The 26,597-nt window shown below is 42.3% G+C and overlaps 1 protein-coding gene and 1 long non-coding RNA gene across 2 annotated transcripts in view; one reads left to right on the plus strand and one right to left on the minus strand.

Annotated features, from left to right (window-relative positions):
- The window catches only part of ablim2 (actin binding LIM protein family, member 2), a 407,210-nt gene that overhangs the window by 227,268 nt on the left and 153,345 nt on the right, over positions 1-26,597 (minus strand). Inside the window, exon 4 of the mRNA XM_072577791.1 lies at positions 5,914-6,029. Coding sequence (XP_072433892.1) covers positions 5,914-6,029 — 116 coding nt within the window. The remainder of the gene's footprint in view (positions 1-5,913; positions 6,030-26,597) is intronic.
- On the plus strand, positions 6,201-14,003 carry LOC140481530 (uncharacterized). The gene is made up of 3 exons (XR_011961551.1): positions 6,201-6,343; positions 9,427-9,530; positions 13,927-14,003. It is a non-coding gene; the product is annotated as an uncharacterized lncRNA (long non-coding RNA).

The raw sequence follows: 26,597 nt of genomic DNA on the forward strand, positions 1-26,597 counted from the left end.
GCAGAAATAGGAGGATAGAGCAGATGAATGCATGGCTGAGGAGCTGGTGTATGGGAGAAGGATTCACATTTTTGGATCATTGGAATCTCTTTTGGGGTAGAAGTGACCTGTACAAGAAAGACGGACTGCACCTAAATTGGAAAGGGACTAATATACTGGTAGGGAGATTTGCTAGAGCTGCTCGGGAGGATTTAAACTAGCAAAGTTGGGGGGGTGGGACCCAGGGAGATAGCGAGGAAAGAGATCAATCTGAGAGTGGTACAGTTGAGAACAGAAGTGAGTCAAACAGTCAGGGTAGGCAGAGACAAGGTAGGACTAATAAATGAAACTGAATTTATTTCAATGCAAGGGGCTTAACAAGGAAGGCAAATGAACTCAGGGCATGGTTAGGAACATGGGACTGGGATATCATAGCAATTACGGAAACATGGCTCAGGGATGGGCAGGACTGGCAGCTGAATGTTCCAGGATACAAATGCTACAGGAAGGATAGAAAGGGAGGCAAGAGAGGAGGGGGAGTGGCATTTTTGTTAAGAGATAGCATTTACTGCTGTACTGAGGGAGGATATTCCTGGAAATACATCCAGGGAAGTTATTTGGGTGGAGCTGAGAAATAAGAAAAGGATGATCACCTTATTGGGATTGTATTCAAGACCCCCTAACAGTCAGAGGGAAATTGAGAAACAAATTTGTAAGGAGATTTCAACTGTATGTAAGAATAATAGGGTGGTTATGGTAGGGGATTTTAACTTTCCAAATATAGACTGGGACTGCCACAGTGGGTTTAGATGGAGGAGAATTTGTTAAGTGAGTACAAGAACATTTTCTGATTCAGTATGTGGATGTACCCGATATGGCCTCCTCTATATTGGGGAGACAGGCCGCCTACTTGCAGAATGTTTTAGAGAACACCTCTGTGACACCTGCACCAACCAACCCAACCACCCCGTGGCTGAACACTTTAACTCCCCCTCCCACTTCACCAAGGACATGCAGGTCCTTGGCCTCCTCCATCGCCAGACCATGGCAACACGACACCTGGTGGAAGAGTACCTCATCTTCCGCCTAGGAACCCTCCAACGACAAGGGATGAATGCAGATTTCTCCAGCTTCCTCATTTCCCCTCCCCCCACCTTATCTCAGTTCCAACCCTCAGATTCAGCACCGCCTTCCTAACCTGCAATCTTCTTCCTGACCTCTCCCCACCCACCCCCTCTCCGGCCTATCACTCTCACCTTAACCTCCTTCCACCTATCGCATTCCCAAAGCCCCTCCCCCCAAGTCTCTCCTCCCTACCTTTTATCTTAGCCTGCTTGGCACACCCTCCTCATTCCTGAAGAAGGGCTCATGCCCGAAACGTCAATTCTCCTGCTCCTCGGACGCTGCCTGACCTGCTGCGCTTTTCCAGCAATACATTTTTCAGCCATGTATTTGGAAAGGCAAGGACTGATTAGGGATAGGCAACATGGCTTTGTGTGTGTGGGAAATCATGTCTCACAAACTTGATTGAGTTTTTTGAAGAAGTAACAAAGAGGACTGATGAGGGCAAAGCAGAAGATGTGATCTATATGGACTTCAGTAAGGTGTTCGATAAGGTTCCTCATGGGAGACTGATCAGCAAGGTTAGATCTCATGGAATACAGGGAGAACTAGCCATTTGGATACAGAACTGGCTCAAAGGTAGAAGACAGAGGATGGTGGTAGAGGGTTGTTTTTCAGATTGGAGACCTGTGACCAGTGGAGTGCCACAAGGATCGGTGCTGGGTCCTCTACTTTTTGTCATTTACATAAATGATTTGGATGTGAACATAACAGGTATAGTTTGTAAGTTTGCAGATGACACCAAAATTGGAGGTGTAGTGGATAGCAAAGAGGGTTACCTCAGATTACAACAGGATCTGGACCAGATGGGCCAATGGGTTGAGAAGTGGCAGATGGAGTTTAATTCAGATAAATGAGAGGTGCTGCATGTTGGGAAAGCAAATCTTAGCAGGATTTATACACTTAATGGTAAGGTCCTAGGGAATGTTGCTGAACAAAGAGACCTTGGATTCAGGTTCATAGTTCCTTGAATGTGGAGTTGCAAGTAAATAAGATAGTAAAGGCGGCAGTTGGTGTGCTTTCCTTTTTTGGTCAGAGTGTTGACGACAGGTGTTTGGAGGTCATGTTGCGGCTGTACAGGACATTGGTTAGGTCACTGTTGGAATATTGCATGCAATTTTGGTCTCCTTCCTGTCGGAAGATGTTGTGAAACATGGAAGAGTTCAGAAAAGATTTACAAGGATGTTTCCAGATTGGAGGATTTGAGCTATAGGGAGAGGCTGAATAGGCTGGGACTATTTTGCCTGGAGCATCGGAGGCTGAGGCTCTGACCTTATAGAGGCTTACAAAATTATGAGGGGTGTGGATAGGATAAATAGATAAAGTCTTTTCCCTGGGGTTGGGGAGTTCACAACTAGTGGGCATAGGTTTAGGGTGAGAGGGGAAATATACAAAAGAGACCTAAGGGGCAACGTTTTCACTCAGAGGGTGATATGTGTATTGAATAAGCTGCCAGAGGAAGTGGTGGAGGCTGGTACAATTGCAATATTTACAAGGCATTTGGATGGGTATATGAATAGGAAGGGTTTGGAGGGATATGGGCTGGGTGCTAGCAGATGGGACTACATTGGGTTGGGATATCTGGTCAGCATGGACAAGTTGGACCAAAGGGTCTGTTTCCATGCTGTACATCTCTATCTCTCTATGAGATAACAAGGAAATAAATGGCAGACAAAATGAATAATTTTTTTTTCTACCTTCACTATAGAGGATAGGGGGAAAAAAATATGAGTAATAGCTATAAATCAGAATTTGGAAGAAAGGGAGGAACTTGGTGAAATTAAAATCACCAGGTAAGACATACTATGCAAACCAACAGAGGTGTAGGCTATGAGGTAGCGTGGTCCAAATGGACCTCATCCTAGAGTTTAGAAAAAGTGGCTCATGAGGTAGTAGATACTTTGGTATAAATTTTTCAAAATTTGCTTGATTCTCTAAAGGTTCCATTGGACTGTACAGTGACAAAAACAATTCCTCTATTTAAGACTTACAAGGCAGAAAACAGTAAACCACAGGCTGTTTAGTTGGCCTTCTGTTATGAGGAAGGTGCAAGCTTTAATGATTGAAGTTATAGCTGAACACTTTGTAAACTTTCAGGTAATTGGGAACAGTCAGTGTAGTTTTGTGAAAGGAAATAATGTTTAACAAATTGTTTGGAGTTCTCTGAAGCAACATGTACTGTGAATATGGGAAAGCCATTATTGTACTATATATGGACTTGCTGAATGCAATTAATAAGGTGCCACAAAAAAATAGTTATTTGAAAAGCATAAGCACAGCTGTAATGGGTAACATATTAGTATGGATAGAGGATTGACTGACGGGGAGAAAACAGAAAATGGGTCTTTTATTGCTTGACAGAATTTGATGAGAGCGCTCCCATGGTGGTCTGTGCTGGGGACATCAACCTTTTACAAATTGTACTTGTAAAAAGGACCAAAGATATGCATCAATTTATAGTTTCAGTATTTGCATAAGATACAAAGATAGATTGAAACGTGGGCTGTGGAAAGGACATAGAGGCTGCAGACCGAAATCGAGAAATTAATTGCACAGCCAAGATAATTTATCCATTTATACTGGTAAATGGAGTATAATGTGGAAAAATTTGAGTTCAATTAATTTGGCAGGTAACAATGAAATGCAGTGCATTGCAGAGAACAAATGCAGAATTCTGAGGTGCAGCTGGATCGAGGCATTTTCGCGCATGAGTTGTAAAAAGTTAGCATGTAGGTACAGCAAGTAATTAAGATGCTATCTTTCATTACTAGACAAATTGAACCTGAAAGTAAAGATGCTATGCTTCAATTATACCAGGCACTGGTAAGATCCATCTCCAGTACTGTGTGGTATTTTGTCCCCTTATTAACTGATGAACATAATTGCACCGGAGGCAGTTCAGAGCAGGTTTACTAGATTGATAGGTTGAGTGAGCTGTCTTATGAGGAATGGCTGGACAGACTGGGCTTATTTTTATTGGAGTTCAGAATAGTGAGGGATGGCTTGTTGAAGTTTGTAAGTCCTGAAAGGTTTTGACAAAGTGGATGTTGAAATCTTGTTTCCTCTTGTGAGTGAATCCAGAACTAGCGGGCACTATTTTAAAATTAGGGGTTGCCTTTTTACGAGAGAAGCAAAGAACTTTTTTCCATTAGACCTTTACTCATTTTTCAAACTCTCTGCCTCACAAAGTGATGGAAGCAGGGCTTTTGAATATGTTTAAGATGAAGATTGGTAGACTTTTCTCAGGCAAGGAAATCAAAGGTCAATCGAAAGTAGATGGGAATATGGAATTAAAAACTCAAACAGGGAAGTCCAGATCTTTTAAACGGTGAATCAGGTTGAAGGGTCAAAAGGCCTACTTCTTTATTTCTAGATTCGGAAATATATTCTGACACACTGCTTCTTTTAATGGTTGCTAAAGAGAATGGGCATAGATCTCTCATTTGTTTATTGCCTCTTTTCATTAAGAGAGACTCTGAAACCTCAGAGTATCTGTGCACCTTTAGTAAAATTTGAGAAGAGCTTTGAAATTCTAATTAATTGGCATCTTAAATACATTAATTGTTCTCTCATCATTTCAATGAGTGAAGTCCACCACTTTATTCATGCCCCATTAGTAAAATGTGTGTGACAGTCTTTTTGTGATGCTGTGGTGGTGTCCCTACTCCTGAAACAGGAAGTCTAGGTTCAAGTCCTATCTGCTCCAGAGGTGTGTAATAACATTTCTGCACAGGCTGATTAGAAAATTACATTAAATAAAAATTTTTAAGTGTGTGTGCGCTATCACCAACACCAAATACTTTCTAGGTTTGTCAACCTTCAGCAGACACCCTAGAAAAATTATGTAAATGGCTAGAACTGTGGTTTCTTTGGGTGTCCACTAATGTTAACAGAAAGAGAATATGCCATTCCCTCATGATACCTCAAAATGTAAAAGTAACTAATTCATGTGCATTATTTATTATACAGCCATCTACTTTAATCCAATTTCTAAAGTTCCTACCTTATACCTTTTAATGTTTTAATCTTTAACAATCCAACATTATCAATCACAAAATGTACAATTTACAAAAATTTTGACAATTATGATGCATCAGCAACAAAATGAATGATTGAGGAATTTGCAAGATCATGGGGGTAGGAAATAAAAAAAAATAGAATATCAATTTCAACACGGTCATACTTAATTAACATCAAATATCAGTAATTCTCACAATCTGTCATTTATAGACATGTAGACCTACATGTTTCTATGTCATTTAAATGGAATGGGGTTATTTTTTCACTGTCATTTCAATCTCAGTTTGCCAGCAGTTATTATTGCCATAGTTTTGAGATGATCTATGTCTATGTAATAACAAGCATTTATGATTTATTTTACACTGTTACTTTATCTCTCATCCCATCCACAAAGGGATTCTATGATTTCTCACATTATAAGTCGCAAGCAGGTTGGCACAGTGATGTTAATGACATTAATTCAAATGCCCAACAGACTCCATCTAAGTGATTACAGTCATATAGCATCTGCAGTCATTGAAGACAACAGTTCCACGATGGCTTTTTACAGAAATCTCAACATGTCACTACAATATTACTGCTAAACCATCTGTTCAACATAATACGACCACATGTATTGTAATTCTGAAGGTGCCTAATGCATGGGTCACTCTTACTTGTGTTTTATTATATGTTCAAAATATTCTTTCAAAGAATATTCATCAAATGCTCCAATATGAAGATTAATTACAAATGAAAAATAAATAATTGGACTTTAAGGTGTGAATATTTAGAGGTAACTAACATACTTACTTTGAGGTGTCTGTGCTGACACATGTTTGGGATTGGTACTCAGAGACTGAGAGCATTTCTGGCAAATGCATTCCTTCCCATTAAAAGTTACACGGTCTCCAGGAGGAAAGGGCTGCCTAAATGATAAATAAAATACATGATTGAGTATAGCTCTACAATAGTAAATTCAGTTTAATTATTAACATTTATTATAATCACTGAGAGAACAATTAATTACAAATCTTGTTGTTCAATCTTTCATCATTCTTGAATTCAAGACTTTTTTTTTCCCAATTAGGCCGTAATTCCAGTTCGGAAGGTTCTTTTGAATATTCTGAGATTCAGTCCTGGGTCACCTAAAACAGGAACACCCAGAACAGGAAAATTTGTCAATGACACATGCTGGGCGGACCCATCTTGTAAACTTCAAGGTGGAGGTCCAGGATGATAAGTAAGTTCATTTTCAAGTATTATTGTCACAGATTGAATAGCAAAGCAGAAATCCTGGGGGAAATCAAAGACATTACAGTGAACACAGTTCCCTTGAATCCAAATCAATATTTTCCGATCAGATTTTCCCTTTCAGTTTTGCTATGTCAATATTCACAATATTGTTCAAACCTCTGAATACTAGGAGTTCTGCCAAGTGAACTTTTGGAGTCATTTATAACTCTGTGATCATCTTAAACAAGAAACATTATACTCACCAAATGGCCAAATGCAGTGGGCAATTTATGAATAATTATCAATGGTCAGATTTATTTTCAGAAATGCTAGCAACAAGATCTATTACTTCAGAGTCAGACCAATTGCAGGTTTAGTTAAAACTTGTGCTGAAGCTTATTTTACTATGTAGTTTAAATACAACAGAAAAGTATTGTGTATGGCAGGCACTGTGTCCACAAACATGATTTTGCTCAACATTTTTAAATACATAAATAGTTGTTACAAATTATTTTCAATGAGATTTAGCATTTAAACATGTCACAATGCAAAGTCATTTGAAACCTTTTTGCAACAGAATTTATTGCCAAAGTCAAGTCACTTTGAAAATAAATTATTTTTCCTTGGCAAATGAAATATCTAATGTTTTGAATATGTCTTCCTTTAAAATTAAAAATTACATATTTCACAATGTAATCAAATTTAATTTTTGAATCACTGTCTCAGTCTGATTTAGAACACTTTACGTTTACTCAATCTCTGGCCATCAGCCCCCACCCCACATTCTCTAGCAAGCTTTAGATTACTTTTGCACATTTCTACTTCATTAGCTCTTCTTTTCATGGTATTGCAAACCTCCAAGACCCTCCCCCAAAGGTAAGAACCATCCTTCAGTGCTAGGAAAACCCAGGATAGAGTCCAAATATCTAAATCTCATAACTCCTTGATATTACTGAGCACTAGTGTTTCTATAGAGATTTTCCTCCATGTGCTGTAACTTTGGAGGATAGGGGTAATTTTCAGCACCTCTCTGTGGAAATTCTTTAATTGACTACATAGTATACATAGGGCTAGATATTACATCCCTTTGTCAGGTATGTTTTCATTGGGGAAGCATCATGCAAAATAGGTTCCCCCCACCCCCAACCTCAGCCTGGTAATACAGGATGGTGAACTTAGCAGCCTTGATAGCTATATGAAAATAAATAAATGAGGGTCAACTGAACTTGTTAAAAACTCTCTGACCCGAATGTTATCCCGATCATTCCATATTTTTAAAAAGTGTTTGGATTCCTCCAGGGCCACACAAATCTTGACCTCATTCTAGACTTTGCTCAAACATGGACAAAACAGCTGAATTCTAGAGGTGAGGTGAGAGTGACAACCCTTAACATCAAGGTCGCAGTTGACCAAGTGTGGCATCAGGGAGACCGGGAAAATATGTTTCAATGGATATAGAGGAAAAACTCTCCACTAGTTGGAGTTGTACCAGGCACACATGAAGATGGTTGTAGCTGCTGAATGTCAGTCATCTCAGCTTCAGGACATCTCTGCAGGAGTTCCTCAGGGTACAACCATCTTCAGCTGCTTCACCAGTGATGTTCCCTCCATCATATCATCATAAGTGGGGATGTTCACCAATAATTGCAAAGATCAGCACTATTCGCAACTCATCAGATACTGAAGAAATTCATGACCAAATACAACAAAATCTGGAAAATTGTGCAGAAATGTGGCAAGTAACATTTGCATCACACAGATGCTACATGATATCCAGAAAAGAAAATATAATTATCACCCCTTGACATCGTTGAACCACCGCAATCAAAATCCTAGGATTATCATTGACCAAAAACTCAACTGGGCTTGCCATATAAGTAGGAGAAAGTGAGGACTGCAGATGCTGGAGACCAGAGTTGAAAAGTGTGGTGCTGGAAAAGCGCAGCAGGCCAGGCAGCATCAGAGGAGCAAGAGAACAGACGTTTCGGGCATAAGCCCTTCTTGCCATATAAATATAACGGATACAAGAGCAGGTCAAGGCAAGAAACCTGCAACAAATAACTCACCTCCTGAAACCCCAAGGCACAAGTCAGCAATCCTGTGGCTGAGATGATTGGTTCCACACTATCTTCCTTTGTCCTAAGTACAACTCAAGCGATCATGTTTTCACCATATTTCCACTCACTTCAATTATAGTTTGGGTCATTGATACCACACTTTGTCAAATGCATCCTTCACACCAAGGGCAGTCAATCTAGTCATTGCTCTGGAAGTCAGCTCTTTTGTCCATACTTGGTTATATTTTTAATCAACCTGTTCAGACAGGTTGGACTTGATCTACTGCTGCAGAATAGTCTTTATAAAGCCTACAGCATCTGATTTTCCACAGCCTCTTATCTCACTGGTAATCAGGCCTGAGTCTGCGTATGTTCCGAGATCAGGCAGGAGCAGGAGTTTTCAGACTAGTGTGGCCTTAGATATTGGTCATGCCTGGAATAAGGCTGTAGTGAGGTCTGGAAACAAGTAATGAACCCAAACAGAACATCAGTGACAGGTTGTTAGTGAGTAACTGCGACTTCCTAGTATTCTCAGAGATATCTTCTATTACACAGTTGACAGTAGATTGTGGCAGTAATTTGCCAAATTGAATTTGTCCTACTTTTTGTGGAGGAAACATAACTGAACAATTTTCCACTTCAATTCTATGCATTGATGTCAACGTTGCAGTCGTACAAGTAGTATTTGGCTGGAAGTGCATTTAATTCTCAAGGACAAGTCAGAAGTTTCATAATCAGAATCCTGACAGGGCCCATAGCCTTTGCTGTATACAGTAAACTCAGCTGTTTCTTGATCTTGAATGGAGTGAATCAAATTAGCCACACTTCTGGATATAAAAATAAGCAAATTGGCAAAAGGCTGGCATTTGTAATGCTGGGGACCTTATTAGGAGGTTGTGATAGCTCATCCACTTAGCACTTCTGGAAGAAGGTGGGTGCACCATTTTTGGTGGTAGCATTTTTTGCATTCACATGCTGGCTATTGCCTCATTAGGATGGAATGTTTGAAAGGCTCTTCCTCTTCCTCTTCCAGGTACTTGTTTGGTTGATTACCAAAGCATGAGCATCAAATGGGCTGAATCTGATCGCAAATGAACTGCGTTCTTCATTGTTGATGGTACATTAAAAATACAACAGGTAATAAGGTAGATGATACTTACTGAAATAAATAGCAATTCTCAATAGGCCTGCGCACTAATTTGTATTCATTAATGGTAATGAGTTATTCTATTCTGCTGGTGTTGATTTCATCAATCGCACTTGGAAAGGGCAGCAAATCTCCCTATTAACATGGTTATGTTACTTAAAATATGTGAAACACACTGCATAATCTGCAACAATGCCATGCTCTCTAGATTCTCTGCAATTGATGTGCACACAATATATTGAGAGATTTAGCTTTCCACTGATAAATAAATGATGAGATGTCATTATTCTGCTTATGCGTACAGGAGATGAATCAAAACTATAATAAAGCATTGACGTAATACAAAAACAGAAGAACAGAACTTTTGTTAATTCTCCAAGGAATTCTTTGCACAAAGGGAGGTCAAACTACAATGAGGTCAGCGTTGCATGACAAGCCCCTATTAACTAAATATTCAGATGAAATAAACATGCAAATTGGCAAAGGCTGAAAGTGGCCTTCTGCAGGGATCAGTTGCTTATAATATACATTAGTAAGTAAATAAGGGCAGATAGTAGTGGTAATTTTTGGATCATGGCTTGAATTCCAACATAACAGATTGCGGAATTTGCAATTTTTTAAAAAATCTGGAATTTAGAGAGTAATAATGACAATTGATTGCCATAAAAAAATGGTTGACAGATGTCCTTATTTGGTCTGACCTATATGTAGCTGGTCGACAACAATGTAGTTGACCCTTAACCGCTCTGAAATGGGCTAGCCAGCTGCTAAAATACAAAAGAAAGCAATAAAACCAGGTGACCTAGCACTGACCTAGAACATGAGAAATTTGACCCAACAAAGTCTTCCTTACTAGAATTTGGGAACTCACGGCTAAATTGGGAGAGCTCTCAACACACAGCATAATATCATAAAACTTACTGGATACCATCATTCCTGGGTTTGCCATGACCCACCAACAGGCAGACCTACAGAGCATCAGAGTGAATACTGAATAGTTGTATTCAGTAATTGGGAGTTGACTTGGGAGTCCTGACCAAACTAGAAATGTCCTGAAAGGGATTGGTGCTTAACAAGGTTGAAGGGAACACATATCTAACCTCATTCTCACAAATCTACCTGATTCACCTATATATGTCAGTATTAGTAAGAATAACCACCAAAAATAAATCTTTGTGCAGATGGCACTCCACCTTCACATTGAGAATATTCTCCATTATACTGGTGTGGCACTAACATTGTGCTAAATGTGGTAGACTTCAAGCAGAAGTCAGAAACAGAACTCAAAATTGGTCATCATGCGGCACTGTGAGCCATCACCAGTGGCAGAATTGTAATCCAGCACAATCTGCGACTTCGTGGCCCAGCATATTCTCCACTCAACCATTACCATCAAACAAAAGGATCAACTGTGGTTCAAAAAAAAGAGTGCAGGAGGACAAGGCAGGAACAGCACTAGGCACATCTAAAAGTAAGTGTTAATCTGGTGAAGTCACACATAGGACTACTTGCGTGCAAAATAGCAGAAGCAGAAAGTGCTAAGCAGAAACTGCCACATCTGGTCCTGGATGTTGTTTGGATAATTAAACAACTAGAAGAGGAGACAATAGATACTGTAGATGCTGGAAGCCAGCAATAATATGTGGGTCGAGATTACAGTGGTGCTGGAAAAGCACAACAGATCAGGCAGCATCTAAGATGCAGGAAAAATCAACATTTCGGGCAAAAGCCTTTCGTCAGGAATCGACATTTTGGGCCAAGACCCTTCAATGACTTTCCTACTCCTCTGATGCTGTATGACCTGCTGTGCTTCTCCAGCTCCACATCTATCAACTTACTGGAGGAGGTGGCTCGACAGATGTTGCCATCCTCAATGATGTCTGAGGTTATCGCATCACTGATGTTAGTCTTCAGCCAATCTGATTCACTCCATGTGATACTAAGAAATGGTTGCAGATACTGGCTGTTTAAAAGGCTATTCTAACAATACTATTCAAAACATGTGCTCCAGAAATTGTTGCATCCCCTAGTCAGGCTGTTGTGCAGCTACAACACTGGCACCAACCTGACAATGTTGAAAATTGCCTTGGGATGTCCTGTGCTCAAAAAGCAGGACAAATCCAACCTGGCCTATTAAGGTGCCATCTGTCTACTCTCGATCATTAGTAAAGTGATGGAAGGTCTCATCAACAGTGCTATCAAGCAGCACCTGCTCAGTAATAACCTCCTCAGTGACACCCCCAATATGGGTTTCACAAGGGCCACTCAGCACCTAACCTCATTGTAGCCTTGGTCCAAATATGGACAAAAGAGCTGAATTCTAGAGGCAAAGAGAGAATGATAGTCTATGACATCATGCCACATTTGACTTATTATAGCCTTAAGGAGCCTTGGCAAAACTGGAATCAACAGGATTTAGAGAGAATGCTCTCTGCTGGTTAGAGCTATAGTCGTAAAGGATGGTGCTGGAAAAGCAAAGCAGGTCAAAAAGCATCCAAGAATCAGGAGAGTCGATGTTTCTGGCATAAGCCCATCAGGAATGGGAGTTAGGCCTAGCACAAGGGAAGATGGTTGTGGTTGCTGGAGGTCAGTCATCACAGCTACAGGACATCTCTGCAGAAGTTCCCCAGGGTAGTTCCCTTGGCCAAACTATTTTCAGCTGCTTCATCAATGACCTTCCCTGAATCATAAGGTCTGACGAATGAAGGTCTAATTATTGATGAATGCCTAATGTTCTGCACCAATCATGACTCCTTAGATACTAATGCAGTCCATTCCAAAACCAGCAAGGCCTGAACAATATGATGCTTAGATTGATAAGTGGCAGGCAATGACCATCTCCAACAAAAGATAATTTAAGCATCATCCCTTGACATTCCATGGCATTATCATCCATGAATCTCCCACCATCAAGATCCTGACAGGTTACTGTTGGACTAGAAACTGATCTGGACTAGTCATATAAATACTATAGCTACAAGATCAGGTCAGACACTAAGAATCTTACAATAAGTAACTCACCTCCTGACTCCCCAAAGCCTATCCACTTCTACAAGGCAGAAGTCAGGAGTGTGATTGAAGATCCTCCACTTACCTGAATAAGTGCAGATACAATAACACTCAAGCAGCCTGAGACTCCCTAGGACAAAGCAACCTGCCTGTCTGACACCACATCCACAAACATCCAATCCCTTCACCACCAATGCTCAGTAGCAGCTGTGTTACTATCTGCAAGATGCATGGGACAAGTTCACCAAAGCTCTTTAGATGGCACTTTCAAAACCCACAACGACCACCATCTATAAGGAAAAGTGCAGCTGATACAAGGAACATCACCAACTCTAAGTAACCCACAATCCTGAGTTAGAAATATATTACCATGTTTTCAGTTTTGTTGGGTCAAAATCATGAAACACTCTCCCTACAACAAATGGACTCTGGTGGTTCAAAAAGATAACTCGCCACCTTCTAAAAGGTAACTAGGAATGAACAATAAATACTAACACAGCTAGCAACTTCTACACAATAAAACTAGATTAAAAAAAAGCCCGCCAATGTACTTTTGGAAAAAGAGCACAAGGTAATTACAGAAAAAAAACTACATAAATTACAATTTTGAACGATCTCATCACAGACAGCAACAAGAAACATTCAGTCTTTTTCCTCCACCAATATCCTTTATAGACACTCAACCCAATGCTAGCTTCATTTTTTACTCAATAATGAAGTTGCAAGAATATATTTTTAGATTAGATTAGATTATCTACAGTGTGGAAACAGGCCCTTTGGCCCAACCAGTCCACACCAACCCTCCAAAGAGAAATCCACCCAGATCCATTTCCCTCTGACTAATGCACCTAACACTATGGGCAATTTAGAATGGCCAATTCACCTGACCTGCACATCTTTGTGACTGTGGGAGGAAACCGGAGCACCCGGAGGAGGAAACCCATGCAGACAAGGGGAGAATGTGCAAACTCCACACAGTCGCCAGAGGCTGGAATCGAACCTGGGACCCTGGTGCTATGAGGCAGCAGTGCTAACCACTGAGCAGAATTGGACAAGACATCCTGTGAGGCCCATCTTGAAGGCGAGAGAAATTTACCTCATCTTTTAAGCTTTTCACAAGTGATGCTGTGAGGTTCTTGCTAGGCAGTGAGAAATTGCTAATTAAGTGGCATTATTTGTTAAATGCCTTGTAGGCAGCATATCCAGCTTCCTATCTGACTAAATTCACCAAACAACACTGATGTCAAGAAAACTTGACACAAACACAATGATTGGGAGGTGTAACAAGACCTGGCGATCCTTATACACCAGTCACTTAATATATGCAGGTGAGAAGGGGAGGATGCAGGAACAGTGATGTCTTTCTGCAATTTACAGGGCCTTAGTGAGACCACACGTGGAGTATTGTGTGCAGTGTTGATGTTCTTATCTGAAGAAGGATGTCCTGAAGGGAGTGCAATGAAGATGTAGCAGATTGATTCCTGGGATTGCAGAAATGACATATGAAGAGAGACTGGATCAGTAACAGAACTAGCCAAGGTAAACACAGGAAGGATGTTCCCAATGACCATATGTTTCTGCAAATCCTGACAGATTCAGCTCACCGCATGTTTTGAACAATTTCCAACTTGAGCATGATAAAAATGCATCTCAGACTGATCCACAAGCATCAGCCACATGCACCCCTCATCCATAGACGTTGGTATACAGCATCCGCTAACCCATCTTGACCATCATGGTACTTCTCCAATACACTGGCAGGCCATTTACGAAGCACAGAGTTGCACTGCAAAATGCTCCAGCAACTAGCACTGGAAGGTAGCTGCAAGATCAATGCGAGAACAGTGTTGTCTAGTCCCTCCTTAAACAAGTTAGGCAAATCCAACCACAATATTATGATCGCATTTGACCACAATACCAAAGTGGTCAAATTACCATGAACACAAGCCAGTACTAGTGCAAAGAGTCTCAACTTGATGAGGAAATTCATTACAAAAACATTTGATACTAAATAATATCATCTCTAATCTTATTTAGCCCCTTAAGCTTACAGAAATTCCCCAGTCTGTTATAGATTGTCACTTTTTCCCTCTCTGTCTCTAGAACTGCAAAGCTTTGCTCTTTCTCTCTCCCCGGATGGTCAGCTGGTCTCTATAATTTGCCATGTAGGTCTTCTCAGAAGATCTCCTGCCCGATCTACAGACAAGTCCCGTTTTTATAATTTTTCCCCAAGCTTCTGGATCTTTCTGCAGCTTTGGCCAATCAAGAGATCCTCTTAATAGCTACCAATAGTTTGAATGGCTTTGTTAATCGCTAAATATCATGTTAATGCCTGTTCCATTGTTTTAGGCTTTATTATCTGGTTCTCGGTGGCTAATATGTATCCCTTTTTTGTTTAGTTGATGAGCTATGTCTATCCAGGATGACTGTTGACAGGCTATGTCCTTTACACTGTGCTAATGACTTTATCACCTTGTTGCTGATTTTTTTTTACTGACTTCGGGATTTAGTAAGTTCAGAGTTTTACTTGGCCTATTGACCCAGCATCCCTTGCTGTTTGGCCAAATTGGCAATCTGTGTGTTTTAGCAGCCAGGAGGCTGTTACATTTCTCCCCTTTTGAACAGAAAGAAGCTTATGCAAAAGAAGTTCAAACCTAATTGTTAAAGTTGGCTTTGGTTGTTGTCAGCGGAGCCTACATGTTAATGTGAAATCCATTGTGTAGCTTGGTCAAGCATACTATCATACATCTGGTAAATGATATAACTATATGTAGAACAAAAAGAAAATCCCTCTGGAATGACCCTTTTAGAGTCATGAGGTTTAGATATATATAAAATTCAGTGAAGGAAAGAAAATCCTGTTGCCATAATCCACAGAGAACTGTAATGCCGAGACAACATTCAGTAATCAGAACAAATAGAAGTGGCAATACTGATAACCGAGAGTTCCATCTATCTTGTAACCCCTGCGCACATGTACAGGCATTATTCATATGAGCACGCACATGTGCTGGGATATCTGCAATTTAAAATACCAATTGTTGAGGTATATCAAGGTGAGCACAATTAGCACCACCAGATGTCAGAGGAGTAAATCTATGGATGAATTTGCATATTAGAACTCCAATTCCAAATTGTGCCCCACCATTTGGTGGGATGAATCGCATCATTCTATTTCTTTGTGTGTTGGGTTGTTTTTGCAAAAGATTGGTGGGTACTCATTAACTGCATTTGGACGTGATCCAATCTTTCTGGTTAAAGCTTTATACCAGTGTCATATTGTTTCAAAATATTCCCAAGAGATTCTTTCAACTCTTTGTTCACATTTATGAATGACCCTTGTGTCAGTTCTATTAGACCTATCCATGCAGGGATACCGAGAAATGGTGGTGATTACAGGTTGAATCCCCACACTGGGATTTTTGGAGTGAGCTGGTGACACAATATTCTCCCTCCCCTCAGTAGGAGACTCTTGTGATGTCAGTCCTCAGACTCCTAGCTTCCAAAGTACAGTTTACATCACTACTTGTCTTAAAACCACAAAAAGCGTGTTCATAGGACACAGAATATGGCACATGATGGTATGGTCTGTTCGTTCGTTCACATTTATTGAGAGTGTTCCCTATCAATGTCCCATTTCTTTCTGCAGCATATAGGAGAGTATCATGATACCCCAGCCATATTCCTTGCTTTATAATGCCCATGTTTTCGACTTCAAAAGTTCTTAACTCCACACTGTCACTAGGAATGACTGGAATCCCTAGCACAGAGCCTAGGGTCTCACCAGAAGTGTCCTTGCAGCTGTCATTCAACCACATCTTGGTTAACTGCCTCAATTGGCAGCTGGACATGTTGGTATGTTTCCTTCCTTGGAACAGATGTTCCATCTGTTTGTTGCCATTCCAGGATGGGACTTTGCCTTGACTAGCCCATCTGAGATCCTCCCTCTGTTGCTCAACCATCCAGTTTCCATAGATACAACACAGGCTGCAATTTTGTTGCCTGCTGTCAACTATGATTTTACCCTGTATTAATTTGTGGTGGACACTGTCAAGCAAAACTTTGCTGTGGACCTAACCATGAGTTCACTAATTAGGCTTGGGATGCTTATGGGACAAGCTGGGAAAGGAGTATTTATTGCCAGGTTTGGTCTGTTTTTAATTTCATATTCTAGAAATTCTCCCTGGTGGGGCTTCCCAGGGTATTGTCAGCCAAACTCTAATCCTTTGTCCAGGTGGTGTGCCAGGAATTCTACCATCATGCACCTGTTCTCAGAGAAACCCAAAAATCATCTGTAATCCCTAACTCATGTAACAATATGTAGAGCTCCCACTGGCTTCTGTACACCCAAAATAACCAATTTCTCAGGATGGAGCCAGAGGGTCCGATCCACACATACTGTAGATTCAGGTGGAATGTACCATAGGTTTCCTGGGTATCTCCATTTCACAATTTTCCAGGCAACATTTTTATAGAAAACACTAACACTTATACATAACAGAAAGGTTTCGAGTAGACTTTATTGTTGTGTTGGACTATTTTCTCTTTCAACGTTTGTTGAAAGAGATCAATAGTAATTAGAGTCATAGAGATGTACAGCACAGAAACAGACCCCCCTGTCCAACTCGTCCATGCCAAGCAGGTATCCTAACCTAATCCAATCCTATTTGCCAGCACTTGGCTCATATCCCTCCAAACCCTTCCTATTCATATAACCATCCAGAGGCCTTTTCAATGTTGGAATTGTACTAGCCTCCACCACTTCCTCCGGTAGCTCATTCCATACATGTACCTTTCTCTGTGAGAAAGTCGTCCCTTTCAAGTTTTCTCCTCTCACCCTAAACCTATGCTGTCTAGTTCTGGATTCCCCCAACCCAGAGAAAGAAACCTTGCCTATTTACCCTATCCACGCCTCTCCTGAGTTTATAAACCTGTAAGGTCACCCCTCAGCCTCCGACACTCCAGGGAAAACAGCCCCAGCCTTTTCAGCCTCTCCCAAAAGCTCAAACCTTCCAATCATGGCGACATCCTTGTAAATCTTTTCTGAACACTTTCAGATTTCACAACATCCTTCCGAAAGAAGGGAGACCAGAATTGCACACAATATTCCAAAAGTGGCCTAACCAATACAGCCATAACATGACCTCCCAATTCCTCTACTCGATGCTCTGACCAATACAGGAAAGCATAGTAAGCATGTTCTTCACCTCTACCTGAGACTCCACTTTTAAGGAACTCCAAGGTCTCTTTGTTCAGCAACACTCTCCAGAACCTTACCATTAAGCGTATAAGTCCTGGCCTCATGGAATCCCAACAGTGTGGAAACAGGCTATTTGACACAACAGGTATGCAACGACCCTCAGAAAAGTATCTCACCCAGAACCATTCCCCTACCCTCTTACTCTATATTTCCCTCGATTAATGCATCTAAACTCCACATTCCTGAACTATGGGCAATTTAGCACGGCCAATTCATCTAACCTGCACATCAATGGACTGTGGGAGAAAACTGGAGGACCCAGAGGAAACCCATGCAAACATGGAGAGAATGTGCAAACGCCACACAGACAAGTGCCCAAGGCTTGATTCAAACCTGGTTTCCTGCTGCTGTGTGCAATTTTTGTTTTGTTTTTGATTTATAGCATCCACAGTTCTTTGTGGTCTTTTTTTAAAACTCATGTTCAATTAATTGGTCCCATGTTCTGCGCCTGTGGTTTGACCCTGGATGGAGAGTCCTGAGGGGAGCACAGCGTTTGGTCAGGAAGGGAATCAGTACCTGACTCCTTGTCCGTGGAGTGGTCAGAGGGATTACTGGGACCATCTTGCATGAGGCTGATATCAGAATCTATCGTCCTGAGCATGGTTTGAGTGGTAGAACTTATTTTGGGCTGAATAGAATTTAATCTGATTTATATGGTAACAGGCCATTTTACCTGAATCCAGCAAAAGTTTATATATAGAGGGGTTCACAAATGAAGTGTGGTCCTGAAAATCTGGGAGCTAGAAATGAATCGGGCTGGTACACCTTTTACCTTTCCATGTATTCAGAGGGGTGAACCTTGCTTTTGAAACAGGCACGAATCTCTGTGTTTTGTGCTAATTTTTATTGCTGCGGCCATTTGTGCAACCTTTATGTTTTCTAGCAACAGTGCAAACAGTGGATTCGTGGGTGAGGGTATTCACTTCAGGTTCAGAGAGATCCACCTAATAGAGCTTAATGCCTTTCATGTGTAATCCCATCATGAGGTGGTGTGGGGTGAATCCCATGGAACTTGAGTGTGAGTTCCTGACAATCATAAGAATGAAGGGCAGTATTGTATCCCATGTGGTGCTATTTTATCTCACAGTTTTTCTATTAAGGGTTTGATTTGTGCACTTAACAACACCACTAGATTGGCAATGTGGAATTTCCAATTGATGTTGAAGAACGTCATGACTCGGATGGAGCGTTAAGTGAACTGGGAGCCTTGATCAAACAACTTTGCAGGGAAGACCCCAATGTGTGAAAACCCTAGCTGTGATTGCTGCTATGTTTGTATGGGTGGGGAATGTTTCAATTCATTTAGTAAAGATGTCAATATATTTGAACCTCCCCAACAAGCTGGTATGGGTCCAATGTAGTCCGCCCTAGTCCAGGAGTGCACTACTGGCCGAGCGTGTGTCTGAAATTACCTTTGTTAATGTACCATTTCAGGTTGCTTTGAGCATAAATTAAGCAGTTATCAATACAATGTTTCAAGTCTTTGTCAAGATTGGTCCACCAGCACAAAGCTTTAACACATTCCCAGGTGACATCATTGGCCTGATGCCCAAGGATATCATAAAATTGGTAGATTATGATTGCAGCCATGAATAGGCACAACATATACATCATCTTTGAGGCTATACCTCTATGACCAAGCCATTTTTGATTGAAAATGTGTCTTCCCACTTTTTATAGCTGTGCAGGTAGTTCCTTTGAAGGATAAGTTTCAAATCAGGATTGGAACCCTGGATTTGCCGAAGGTCCTTGATGTTTGACTGAAATGGCCATGGTTTGAATTGGATCAGGGATTGGTGGCTGCTCTTTAACTACATGTATTAATTTTTCAGTAATCATTTCTCATTACTTGCGTAGTAATCTAATCTCAGCCGTGAGAATCTTCTCGGCTGCATGCTAGTAGAACATAGAACATAGAACAATACAGCACAGAACAGGCCCTTCGGCCCACGATGTTGTGCCGAACATTTGTCCTAGCTTAAGCACCCATCCATGTACCTATCGAATTGCCACTTAAAGGTCACCAATGATTCTGACTCTGACACTCACACAGGCAGCGCATTCCATGCCCCCACCATTCTCTGGGTAAAGAACCTAACCCTGACATCCCCCCCATACCTTCCACCCTTCACCTTATGTCCCCTTGTAACATTCTGTTGTACCTGGGGAAAAAGTTTCTGACTGTCTACTCTATCTATTCCTCTGATCATCTTATAAACCTCTATCAAGTCACCCCTCATCCTTCACCATTCCAATGAGAAAAGGCCTAGCACTCTCAATCTAGCCTCGTACAACCTATTCTCTATTCCATGCAACAACCTGGTAAATCTTCTCTTCACCCTCTCCAAAGCTTCCACATCTTTCCTAAAATGAGACGGCCAGAACTGCACACAGTACTACAAACATGGCCTTACCAAGATCCTGTACAGCTGCAACATCACTTCACGACTCTTGAATTCACCCTCTGCTAATGAACGCTAATACACCACAGGCCTTCTTACAAGCTCTAGCCACCTGAGTGGCAACTTTCAAAGATCTATGAACACAGACCCCAAGATCCCTCTGCTCCTCCACCTTACTAAGAACCCTACCATTAACCCTGTATTCCGCATTCTTATTTGCCCTTCCAAAGTGGACAACCTCACACTTGACAGGGTTGAACTCCATCTGCCACTCCTCAGCCCAGCTCTGCATCATATCTAAGTCCCTTTGCAGCCGACAACAGCCCTCCTCACTATCCACAACTCCACCAATCTTCGTATCGTCTGCAAATTTACTGACCCACCCTTCGACTCCCTCTTCCAAGTCGTTAATAAAAATTACAAACAGCAGAGGACCCAGAACTGATCCCTGTGGAACTCCACTTGTAACTGGGCTCCAGGCTGAATATTTACCATCTACCACCACTCTCTGACTTCGACCGGTTAGCCAGTTCTCTATCCAACTGGCCAAACTTCCCACTATCCCATGCCTCCTGACTTTCCGCATAAGCCTACCATGGGGAACCTTATCAAATGCCTTACTAAAATCCATGTACACCACATCCACTGCTCTACCCTCATCCACATGCTTGGTCACCTCCTCAAAGAATTCAATAAGACTTGTAAGGCAAGACCTACCCCTCACAAATCCGTGCTGGCTGTCCCTAATCAAGCAGTGTCTTTCCAGATATTCACAAATCCTATCCCTCAATACCCTTTCCATTACTTTGTCTACCACCGAAGAAAGACTAACTGGCCTGTAATTCCCGGGGTTATCCCTATTCCCTTTTTTGAACAGGGGCACAACATTCACCACTCTCCAGTGCCCTGGTACCACCCCCGTTGACAGTGAAGACGAAAAGATCATTGCCAACGGTACTGCAATTTCCTCTCTTGCTTCCCACATAATCCTAGGATATATCCCATCAGGCCCGGGGGACTTATCTATCCTCAAGTTTTTCAAAATGTCCAACACATCTTCCTTCCTAACAGGTATCTCTTCTAGCTTCCAGTCTGTTTCATACTCTCCTCTTCAACAATACGGTCCCTCTCATTTCTAAATACTGAAGAGAAGTACTCACTCAAGACCTCTCCTATCTCTTCCGACTCAATACAGTCTCCCACTACTGTCCTTGATCGGACCTACCCTCGCTCTCGTCATTCTCATGTTTCTCACATACAAAGATTTTTCATGCCCTCTCTTAGCTCTCCCAATCCCTTCAGCTCCCTTCTGGCTATCCTGTTTCCCTCCAACGCTCTGTCTGAACCTTGTTTCCTCAACCTTATGTAAGCCTCCTTCCTCCTTACAAGACATTCAACCTCCCTCGTTAACCAAGGTTCCCTCACACGACCATCTCCTTCCTGCCTGACAGGTACATATATATCAAGAACACGTCGTATCTGTTCCTTGAAAAAGTTCCACATTTCCACGACATCCTTCCCTGACAGCCTATGCTCCCAACTTATGCTCCTCAGATCCTGTCTTACAGCATCATATTTACCCTTACCCCAATTGTAAAACCTACCCTGTTGCACGCACCTATCTCTCCATAACCAAGGTGAAAGTCACAGAATTGTGGTCACCATCACCAAAGTGTTCACCCACTAACAAGCCCATCACCTGTCCCGGTTCGTTACCGAGTACCAAATCCAATATGGCCTCCCCTCTGGTCGGACAATCTACATACTGAGTTAGAAAAGCTTCCTGAACACACTGCACAAACACCGCCCCATCCAATCTACTTGATCTAAAGAGATTCCAATCAATATTTGGGAAGTTGAAATCTCCCATGACTTCTACCCTGTGGCTTCTGCACCTTTCCTAAATCTGTTTCCCAATCTGTTTCTCCACATCTCTGCTGCTTTGGGGGGGCCTATAGTAAACACCCAACAAGGTGACTGCTCCTTTCCTATTTCTGATTTCAGCCCATACTACCTCCAAAGGCAGATCCCCCTTGAACTGCCTTTCTGCAGCCGTTACACCATTTCTAATTAGTAACGTCACCCCCATCCTTTTTTTTTACCACCCTCCCTAATCTTACTGAAACATCTGTAACCAGGAACCTCCAACAAACATTCCTGTCCCTTGTCTATCCATGTTTCCGTGATGGCCACAACATCGTAGTCCCAAGTACCGATCCACGCCTTAAGTTCACCCACCTTATTTCTGATACTCCTTGAAGTATACACACTTGAACCCATCTCTGCATCCGCAAGTATTCCCTGTCAGTGCTACCTTCTCCACAGCCTCCCTACATTCTTGGACATTCTGACAAACAGCTAGCCTACTTGCTGGACTACAAGTCCGGATCCCATCCCCCTGCCAAATTAGTTTAAACCCCCCCCCCCGAAGAGTGCTAGCAAACCTACCTCCCAGGATATTGGTGACCTTCTGGTTCAGGTGCAACCCGTCCTGCTTGTACAGGTCCCACCTTCCCCAGAATGCAGTCCAATTGTCCAAATACCTGAAGCCCTCCCTCCTACACCATCCTTGCAGCCACGTATTCAACTGCACTCTCTCCCTATTCCTCGCCTCACTGTCACGTGGCACCGGCAACAACCCAGAGATGACGACTCTGTCCGTCCTAGCTTTTAGCTTCCAGCCTAACTCCCTGAGCTCCTGAATGACCTCCCCACCCCTCTTCCTACCTATGTCGTTGGTGCCAACGTGCACCACGACTTCAGGCTGCACACCCTCCCCCTTAAGGATTCTGAAGACACGGTCCGAGATGTCTCGGACCCTGGCACCCAGGAGGCAACAAACCATCAGAGAGTCTCGCCCATGTCCACAGAACCACCTGTCTGTCCTTCTACCTTCTAACTATAGAGTCTCCTATCACGAGCACTCTCCTCCTCTCCCCCTTTCCCTTCTGAGCCTCAGAGCCGGACCACGTGCCAGAGACCCGGTCACTTCAGCTTACCCCTGCTAGGCCATCCCCACCAACAGTATCCAAAGCGGTATACTTATTGTTGAGGGGAACGACCACAGCATAACTATTGCTATGGTTATCTTAGTGGCCTTCTTCCCAGTTTGTTAATTGCTAAATATCATGTTTCATTGTTTAAAGTGTCAGTTTCTGGTTCTTGGTTACTAATATGCATCCCTTTTTTGTTTAGTTGATGAGCTTTGTCTCTATGCCTCTGCAGGATGACTATTGTCAGGATGTGTCCCTTCATACTATGCTAATGTTTTTAGCGCCTAGCTGCTGCTTGTGTCTGGTTTCTGGATTTTGAGAGTTTTATTTGGCCAAAGTACCCAGCATCCTTTGGTGTTTTGCCAAGTTTGCAATCTGTGTTTTAGCAGCCAGGAAGCTGCAACAGACAGGCACCTTGGTCAAGGATTTGACTAGCCTGCATTTCAAGGTTGCTTGTTTGCTCTCTTTGCACTTGCACTATCAGAACCTGCACGTATGCTCGCACCATCTATGCCTTGCCATGTCACATCATGCTAGTTAGTGTGTTGTCTGGTTTTGTTATTGTTTTGAGGTGTTCTTTTGTCCAGATATACAGTCAGGCTGCTTTTCACATGTATCAGTCCAGGGAGGGGTTCAACACTTACAGCTTGTTCAACTGAATGGCCATAAGAAAAATGGTAGGGAGTTGTCTGTGTCTGAGTGTGTGTGTGCGTGTGCGCGTGTATATATATCAAAGGTGTAGTCACCAGAAAATCCATGGGCATTACCACAGTTAGTGATTTGTTTTGGACACTCATGGTCAGGGGATCTATCCCAGTTCAGTTTGGGGTATGTTCAGCAATCAGTCCTGTAGGGCCACCAGTCAGCAGGTCAAGCAGCATCCAAAGAGCAGGAGAGCTGACATTTCAGGCAGGACCCTTTATCAGGTCTTGGGAGACTTCTCTTCAGTCAGAGATCTGCGGCAATTACATTTCTTTCAGGGTGGCCACCTGTTGATCATTAAGGACGGTTCAAGAGGGGGACATGTCGAAGCTGAAGGGTGACCACTGATAGAAAAGGTGGGGGAGTCAAGGTTGGGAGGAGGAAGGTGGAGCACTCTCATGCACCTGGTAAATAGAAGTTCATAGAAATTGTCACGTATAGAAATGAAAATAAGAATGGTGATGGGGGAAACTCAAGAAGAATGGGAAAATGTGGAACAACTTTTGAAGGGCATAGTAAACATGGGTGGGTTTATTACTGACAGTGATGCTACATAAAATTGCGGCAAAAGAGGAACCACAACTTGTCCAAACTTCGAACAGTCCTGTGTGAGCCACACAACATTGATTTTTCATCTATCATCACAATGTTCTGTCCTGAATGCAGTGAGACACTGAGTGTTTAATGGGAGTCCAGAATAGGTAGTGTATCAGAACACTGTTTTCTCAATGACACGGAGTTACTCTCAGCCTGCTCAGCACCTTCACCGGGTTGCAGCATATGTTGAGCCCGAAGGTGGATGGATCATGGAGATATGTCCCTAATTATCAGGGTGCATCGTGTCTCACTGCATGGGGAAGTGTGTCCAGCCTTCATCTGCAAGGTATTCCATCAATAACTGTCCTGAATTCAAAGAAACCCTTTCGCTCAGTTACAAATTTAGGTCCTTTCCATTGAGTGTGATGGGTCCTGCTGGTAATGACATGTGGGTCGCTTCAGCTGCCTTTCCAACAAAATTGAAGATGGATCCAAAAGGACAGAAACCAACATCAACCCCTGAAGTGGCAGGAGATCAGCACCGAGGAAAAGGACCACCCAGCTCAGGGAAAGCTCATGATCCAGGGGGCCCTCAGGATATGTGGTGTGCACAGGAGAATCAGAGTTCTCCTTCCTGACTCCAATTGCTGGGATTGATTGAGGCACATTGACATCACTGGCTTGGTTTGTCCTGTGACACTACAACAGAACGGTGCTGGATACTGGAGTAGGAACCAAGGGTTGCAGGGCCCCCTCTCAGTCGTGGTCCCACAAATGTATCAGGACAGTGACTGATATCATCCGTGCAAGATCACACCAAGGGTCATTTGGTTCCCCATTTAATGTTCAGTCAGATTCAGGAACATGGCTGGGTTCGTCCAGGTGGAAGGTGCCATCGATGGCATACACATGACAGTGAGAGGGCAGTAGCAGAACACAAGAAGGGGTCTCATTCCAATAATGAACAGATGATCACCGGTATCACTTCCTGGAGATGTGTGACCCCTACCCTGGAAGTTGCCATGACTCCTGGAGCACTCTCATGTACCTGGTAAATTTGAGGGTCCCCTAGGTATCTTACAAAACTGGTTATTGAGGGAAAAGGCTACCCACTGTGATCATGGCTCATGCTACCATTGTGCAACCACCTGGCTGATGAGTAGTACAGGTACAATGTTGCTCTTGTCTTGACGTGGCTGTGGTAGAGCTGCTGAAGATGCAGTTCTGCTGTATGGAGAAGTCTTGGGGTCCCTTCAGAACTATCCAAATATAGTGTGCACCATTACATGGCTCGTTGTGCTCTGCACAGTCAGAACAGGAAATGAGGTGATGTGATAGATACTGAAGAACTGGGAAAACAGACACAGCCTTCCAAGGCAGGATGAGAACATGGAGAAGGTGGAAACTACCATTGTCTATGACAAAAATCAGCTGCAGTAGGGACTAAAAGACACAATGTAATTTACACTGATTCTAAAAGGACAGAGCTGAGTGCTACAGACAATTATGGACTGGAAAATACTCTTGTCATGGTGACAAAATCTGGTTTATATTATGGAGTGAACTTCAGCTCCTGCTGCTTTGATTTGTGTTCTCTTATGCATCCTGTCAAGAAAAGCTCATGTTTGTACTTGTCCAGTTGTTTGCGTGTATATAACATTCCCCAAATGGGCAAAGATCAGCTGCAGATAGACAGTGGGTAATGGTAGAGCTGAGGGGTTCAGACAGGCAAAGCGTGGTTGCAAGGCAAATACAGTGAATGAGAAAATGAGACCATTAGACAAAGGAGAAGTAGGCCATTCTGCCCATTAACATTATTCTGCTATTGAATGAGATCATAGCTGATCTGTTAATAAACTCCACTGTTTACCTTTATCTCCTTAATCCGCTTGATGATTAGACCATAGGCACTGGAGCAGAATAGGCTACTCAGCCCACCAAGTATTTTCTGCCATTCAATAATAGTTACATTTCACAACCCAGTTCTCCCATATTCTCCCTTTTCCCCATAACCCTTGATCCCTTTGCTCATGAAGAATCTATCTCAGTCTCTGTTTTAAATACACTCAATGACTTTTCCACAGAAGGCTCTGGAGGCTATGAATTCCACAAATTAACCATACTCCTCCTGAAGGAATTCCTCCTCATCTCAGT

Source organism: Chiloscyllium punctatum, chromosome 1 (assembly GCF_047496795.1).
Source record: "Chiloscyllium punctatum isolate Juve2018m chromosome 1, sChiPun1.3, whole genome shotgun sequence".
In the NCBI taxonomy this organism is placed as follows: domain Eukaryota; kingdom Metazoa; phylum Chordata; class Chondrichthyes; order Orectolobiformes; family Hemiscylliidae; genus Chiloscyllium; species Chiloscyllium punctatum.